This window comes from Eptatretus burgeri, chromosome 13 (assembly GCF_056783735.1).
Source record: "Eptatretus burgeri isolate ZD-2024b chromosome 13, Ebu_testis_v1, whole genome shotgun sequence".
Taxonomy (NCBI): Eukaryota; Metazoa; Chordata; class Myxini; order Myxiniformes; family Myxinidae; genus Eptatretus; species Eptatretus burgeri.
The window spans coordinates 39,613,613-39,621,112 of NC_140973.1; the positions used below are offsets into that span (position 1 = coordinate 39,613,613).

The 7,500-nt window shown below is 49.7% G+C and overlaps 1 protein-coding gene across 1 annotated transcript in view; it reads left to right on the top strand.

The window, feature by feature from the left end:
• LOC147014269 (macrophage mannose receptor 1-like) overlaps window positions 1–7,500 on the top strand; it is a 150,372-nt gene that overhangs the window by 121,910 nt on the left and 20,962 nt on the right. Inside the window, exons 28-29 of the mRNA XM_085852082.1 lie at window positions 6,958–7,143; window positions 7,312–7,368. Coding sequence (XP_085708208.1) covers window positions 6,958–7,143; window positions 7,312–7,368 — 243 coding nt within the window. The remainder of the gene's footprint in view (window positions 1–6,957; window positions 7,144–7,311; window positions 7,369–7,500) is intronic.

Consider the following 7,500-nt stretch of genomic DNA (forward strand, 5'->3'; position numbering starts at 1 on the left):
CCTGCTTTTCACCCCCTTCCTTTTAGCCATACAAACCTCCTTATTTACCTCTCCCTCTTCATACCTGCCAGGGACACATGTGAAAATTTATTTCTCTTTTTGCCATTGAGGTGCTGAGAACTCAGATTTTGTAAAATCGATCATGCTTTGTAAAGGGACAGGCACAATCTTCATTTTGCACAGTTATACATAGTACCAAAAAGTATAGACACAGCTTGTGAGTCAGTTGGTGAGTAGCTGCACTTGCAACATGTCCAACCTTCAACTACATCGTACCTTGATTTCTGCCTGCATCATACGTTGACCTCTGTCTGCATCCTGCTGGATACCTCCACCTGTATTGTGATCAAATGGAAGATCAAATACTGCATTGGAATGATCAGAAGGAACCCTGATAAGTAAAGAGCAAATATGGAGTCATCAGGTGAAACCTGGATAGGATTTGGGTTTCAGCCGCTACTCCTCTTCTTCTTCTTCTTTCGGCTGCTCCCATTTGGGGTCACCACAGCGGATCATCCGTTATGATCTGCATAATGATTTGGCACAGGTTTTACGCCGGATGCCCTTCTTGATGCAACCCTGGTCATCTCTTACGACACAGGGATATGGTACACCTATTCTAACCGGGGAATACACCGCTACTCATCAGCCGCTACTCCAGCCGCTACGCTACTTTCAGCCACTACTCTACTAGCCTCAATCCCATCCAGGTGTATCCAAGTGAGCCCTACCGAAAACTTTCTGCAAGAATTCACTTTACTTATCCGAGACAGATAGATTAAGACAGAGAGAAATAAAGAGTAAAAGAGATAAAAGTAAAGAAAAAGCAAGAATTACATTGAATAACGAGAAATGTGAATAAGTAGAAAGAACTGTGAAAGGAACAACGAACACAGATGTTGGGGAAAAAAACCAGAAAGATAGATTTCAGCAGTTACTCCACAGGCTCAAATGCAGCAACAGGTCCAAGCTAACAAATGTCCATCAGTGGAGGAAGACAGTGGAGTCCATCAGTCCACACAGCATCAAGATATGGCACAAACATAATCAAACGGAAGACCAAATGCTGCATTGGAGTCATCAAAAGGGACAGGTGCAGGAAATTCTGACCGAGACCTCCACCTGCATCATGACCGAGACCTCTACCTGCATGCATGCCTCAACACCTGCCTGAGTCAGCTGAGTTGCTCGGCCAGAGTCGCAGTGGGGAGCAAACCACGTGGAATGTCCAACTAGTCACCCCATCACTCTGGATCTTTAGCTTCCTTTCTGCTCTTTTATTCAGTTGCTCCCACCCTCCCTTTATCACCTGTGTTAAGCTTGCGGCAATCGAGAAGGTCATATGGTGCATGTATAGAATTTATCATCATGCACTGGGGCCCATTCAGAGATTGTGCCATTGGGAGGAATGGGTGGTGGTTAAAATTGCTCACTTGTATTTCTTTATTAGCACACGCTCGCAAACTGAAAAGCGGGGTTCAGCAATCATTCCCGGTACGTGCGTGTCTGCATTTTGTTATTCTCTTTTCTATGGAACCGCTTGTCATATTGACACGAAGTTTTCACTGAACACTACTCATGCCTACTCATGTAAAATGTTTTAATGATAATTAGGATGTCATGGGTCACGTGGTGTGGCAGCCTTGTTGGAAAAAGGGAGAAACGGTTGCCCTCTGTTGCTCCAAAAAATCTCCATGGAAAAAATTGAAACTTGGCACCTGTCAAGTGCTCCCCATGGGGAATGTGTGATTTTTCGCTCACCTGGAGCATAGTTCCCGGGAGCTTATGGGATGACGTGGCCATCCGTCCATCCACATATACTTGAAATTCTTCTCTGAAACTACTCGTATGATTTTGATGGAACATTACCATCACCTTCATCGCCCTGTATGTACCAAAGTTTGGTCATGCCATTAAAAAATCAGGCCCTAAGGGGGTCTACTGGGGTTGTCCCCCAAAATATGTATTTGCTTTCTTCTCAGAAAATAAACACATAATTCGATGAAACGTCACCACAACCTTCATCACCCGTGATGTATCAAATTTTGTTCATGACATTATAAAAATCGGGATCTAAGGGGGTGGGGGGGGGGTTGGCCCCCCAAAAATATGTATTTGCTTTCTTCTCCGAAACTACACATACAATTCCGATGAAAGTTCACTACAATCTTCATCACCCGTGATGTACTGAAGAATTTTCACATCATTTAAAAAATCGGGGTCAAAGAGGATTCTTTAAAGAGAAAACCTTCAACAATCTTCTTCTCCAAAATGGCTGAACAGATCGAGGAGAAACGACACACGTTCCCAAACCCTTGGGGATACCAGGGTGTTCATGAATAATTGATAGGTCGCATGGTTTGGCAGCCATATTGGATTGAAGGAAAATATTTTTAAAATTCTCTTTCTCGAACTGCTTCATCATTCGACGAGAAACTTCAAAATTATGATGTCGTAGTGATGGGGAATATATGTTTTAAATTTCAACCTCATTGGACACATGTTCCGGCAGCCAGAATTATTTCATTTTTTGATCTGGGATTATTTTTGATTTCTTTGTTGTTGTTAATGAGGCTCACTTGGCTGCACCTGAATAGGTTTGCGGGTAAAGGAGGAGCAGTTGAAACCCGAATCCTATCCAGGTTCCTCCTGATGACAATCTTTACTTTTTAACACTTATTTTTCACATTTCACACTATATTTGACAATGGGATTTCACGACGTCACCAAATATGGAGGTATCCGGCTTGAAATCCAAAGAAAATTGGGCTTTATATGAAGCATTGAAAAAATGGATCCACCTTCGCAGAGATGGCAACAGGTAGCAGTTCGCGTGTTCATAAGTTATGAATTGTGAGAAAATGACTGTTTAAACCCCCATATTTAGGTGCATCGTAATAAAAAAATAATGTTGTCCTATAAAGTTTTGTGACGATTAGACTTGGGAGCCCAGAGGATTGGGGTGACAAACAAACAAACATTTCGCTTTTATACAGCATCTGTTGTTACGGATCCGGGGTTCGAGTTTTGTCACGAGGGTAAGTGCTCGAGTTCGAGGTTACTGGGCACGAATAACTTCGTGCTCCAGTGGGTCGTTAAGCAACCACGAGCGCCGATTGGTACTGCCTTGTGGACGGCCGCACCAAAAGGGGGTCTCGTTATGTATGTAGTACGTGTTTTTATATATTACCAGCCCCTGTTGGACTTGGTCCGAAACGGGACTTATGGATTTGGTCTCGATTTTTGTGTCCATGCGTGCATGTGCGTCCGCAACCATATCTCGGATATGTATGGACTGATATGATTCGTACTTGGCACAAAGATAATACATGACGGTATGCATATGTGCGTCTTTTTTTTCGACACCAGATCCAAGATGGCCGACTGGCAGGCATTTTAGTTGTAAAAAAAACCTGATGTTGAACACGTCCTCAAGCATTTCTCGGACATGCATTTACCGATGTTGTTTAAACTTTGCACACCATTAACGAATGATGGCTTACATGTGCACGTCAGTTTTCTCAAGATTAGATCCAAGATGGCCGACAAGAGGCCATTTTAGTTGTAAAAATATCCCGATGTTGAACACATCCTCAACCATTTCTTGGACATGCATTCACCGATGTTTTTCAAACTTGGTGCAAAGATAATGAATGATGGCTGACTGGTGGCCTTTTTGTTCCTTAAATGTATTCCCAACTGTAGTGTCGTGTAGACGATGCTTAGCAGGCAGACACGAGCGGGGGAACAGTCGAGCCGGGCTGTGTTGCACAAGCACGAGCGCGGGCGTACTTTGCCCGCAGCTCTCCTTTATTACGTACTCAGCACACTCACAAGCCGGGCGACTACGGCATCACTACAACGCCTCAGGCGGCGCGCACTCCTTATATTCCTGGCAGACACGATGACCACCACAACCACTCCTCCCACCATCATGCCCCGCCCTGCATGCCCGCAGGCTACACCACACTCCTCCCTCCTAAAACTATGATTATTAAATGATCACCATCATAATAAGCATAAACAGCACGAAGTATTACGGTACAACAGTAGACAAGGTACAAAAAAGAAAACAGCGAAGTATAAAAGCACATCACATCATACAACGTGTGAAGCGAGCTACTGGAGAAGCACAGCAGCACGACACAGCGAAAACGCCCCCAGGCGGCTCATGCTTACATGGCCCTCGCCGAGGTCGCGGCAACCTCCCGCAGCAAACCTCCCCCGGCACCATCTAACGCCTCCGGCCCACAAGGCGGCACATCCCCCCCCCAGGCAGACCTGAAGCAGATAAACATTCCGAGGCCGGAAGCCCGCTGTCTGGAAGCCGTGGTGGCAGCGCCAGACTCGATTGACCTTGGCTGGGGGCGCTGAACAGCGCCGCTGGCTGGATGCAACCAATGCTCCACAACAACCCACGCACCACAATCAGTTGAGATGCCACCGCATGGCCAAAACGGCCTTGAGCGAACCCAGAGAGCCGCGCCCCAGGCGCCAGGCACGTCTGACCTTGCTGAAAGCAGAGGTGGGGGTAACGCCGACCAGCGCATGAGTCCCGGCTCCGAGTCGATCTCCGAGACCCCCACGGCAGTTAGACGGTCGCAACTCCATTCAAACCACACTTTAACTACAGGCTCGTCATAAATCAATAGGAACAGTACTGGAACCATTGCAAACTCATTTTTCCGTACAGCGCGTTCTTTTGATAAAATCCCAGCACCTGACAAAACAACTACCCGTGGCCTGGGGCAACTGGAGGCCAATAAACCCTCTTTATTCGCCCCCACCGCTCCCAAAGCCCCCACATCACATTGATCAGAATACAAATCCCATCGATTGATCTCAGCCAAACCCATTCTCACACATGAACTGTTGGCATTTATTTCAACAACGTTAAACCGCATCACTCGAGCAATGAAAAACAAATATGCAATGAACAGCAACCCACAACCCACATCACGAGTCCGTCTCTTGGTTGTTGACTCGATGTTGTGACTCGCGACTTCCTTTAACGCCACGGGCTCACCGCAACCCGTTGAAGCTGCCCGAACAACACCGGCGCACCTCGCACCATGAACGCAGCCGACGCGCGAGAGCTCATCGCGAGAGCTGGCACGGCTCCTGCTGCTCCCGAACCGCACACCGCCGTTGCAGGCAGCAACGAACGGCCGCTCCCGTTGCATCGACGCGGCTCCCGCCGCCAGAACCTCGCCCTCGGTACTCGACGAAAGCATCGAAGAGAGCACCGGCACACCTGGAGGTACGAACTGGAGATCCAGCCCGAGGTGCGCCAGCCAGTCCCGACCCAAAAGGACGGGCCCCTCCCCTCGCACCACGAACACCGTGAGTAGGGCGCTTCGCCCCCGGTAGAGCACCGAGACGTCGGGCGCCGCAAGCGGCGCAATCGCTTCGCCGGTGTACGTGCGCGATGCGAGGGCAGCACGAGTGGACTCAATTCGACACCCGATCAGCGCCCCGACCACTTCGACATTCACTGGCATCGGTCCTGTCACCGTAGGACCAACTGAAACCAGGCTCAACATGGGCAGCATCAGTTCCCCGGTCACCTCAACCTCCCCTGCCACTGATCTTGTCATCTCCGGATCAATTGGACGCAGGTCTAACACCGGCAGCATCTCCCGCTCCGGGTCGCTGGAATCTCCGTGCCCCGGCCGCCAAACTCGACCCGGGGCGTTACCGTGCACGCCATGCACCGAACACCATGCCGGCAGTAGGTCTTGACCCGGGACGGAAGGACCGCTTCGCACACTGCCATCTATGACTGTAATGATGGGCGATGACTCTCGGCACACACAACGTAGACGTCCTCGAGTGCTCAGACCGCCGTCCGAGTGATTGCATTGCAACGCTCGCCCACGACACGCGCCGCAAACCTTGCGCGCAGCCGTACGCGCCTGGCACATCGCGCTGACCCCCGGACCATCTACTGCGCCCCGACCATCGAGACCCCGGACATTCTTCAGAGCTTGCGCGACGTCCAACGCCGCGTTCGAGCCGAACCGCATGTCCTCGTTCTTTAGCCGTGGCTTTGCAGAAATCATTCCCCCGATTTGTCGCGCCTCAATAAAACGAACACTGAGCGCGGCCGTTGCCCACCTGACGTGGCCGAAGTCGACTCCGACGAAGGCGGGCACGCGTCCGCGTGCCGTGCCCCGACTTCCTGTCATGCCTGAGCCGGCCGCGCCGGCGAGCCTCCTGGCTCCGGAGCCTGTGCGCGCGGCGAGCGAACCTGCGACACGCTCTTCGCGATGCGTACTCCTCCGGAACCTCGAACCGCGCAAGGTGCGCTGAGTTACTCGCTGCCACGCCGAACCCAGCCACCACCCTGCACACGTCGATCCGAAGATCCTCGTCAGCCAACCGTAGTGTCGTGTAGAAGATGCTTAGCAGGCAGACACGAGCGGGGGAACAGTCGAGCCGGGCTGTGTTGCACAAGCACGAGCGCGGGCGTACTTTGCCCGCAGCTCTCCTTTATTACGTACTCAGCACACTCACAAGCCGGGGGACTACGGCATCACTCCAACGCCTCAGGCGGCGCGCACTCCTTATATTCCTGGCAGACACGATGACCACCACGACCACTCCTCCCACCATCATGCCCCGCCCTGCATGCCCGCAGGCTACACCACACCAACCATTTCTCAGACTTGGATGGTCTGACGTCGTACAAGCACAGTACATGATGGTGTACATGTGCCCCTCACTTTATTTTGTGATCTCATCAAAGATGGCGGACTGGTAGACTGGCGGCCGTTTTGGTTTTACATAAATATTGACTTTCCCTTTAAACCCATACAGCAAAATTACGAAAAAAAAACCGGGGGCTATGACATTTTACATCTCTTTTAATTGTATCTATTAAAATCATGGCTTTTTTAAACTATGTATTGAAGACATGGCTTTGATTCTTCTGCTCGATACTGCTCCTGTTACTAGGTGGAATATCCTGGTTGGATGGGAGTCCAATAAGTTACACTCGTCTTCGGGCCTCACGTCAGCAAGGCGGCAACAGAGACTCAAGTGGAGTGGACGAGCGTTGTGTGGCGATTTCCTCGAAAGCTTTCAGCTGGGAAGAGCACTCCTGCACAAACACGGCTGGCTACATTTGCCGTGCATATAGAGGTGATTGTTTGACTAATCTTATGTGAATAGCAGGTTTCTGGTTACTTTTGGGTGGGGTAAAACTTCCTGACCCATCCTCTTGTATTTCTAAACTCCATTTCTGAGTTTGAGTTCACACAAAATATCCAAACGCAACTGACTGCTTTCCATGTGTTCACAAATATACAGCTGGAGTCATTGAGAGCACACCAACAGCAGCAAATGTGATCTTTCCTTCCAGACTTGGTGAGTCAAAATTCAACAGGTCGTAACATTTTCACACAGTTTTTACGTCACTCGATAGCTCATTATTGTCCTTCAGCCTCATAATGCCTTGCACCCACCCTCCTTAGCTAGCGCAGGTGACATGTTCGGTGA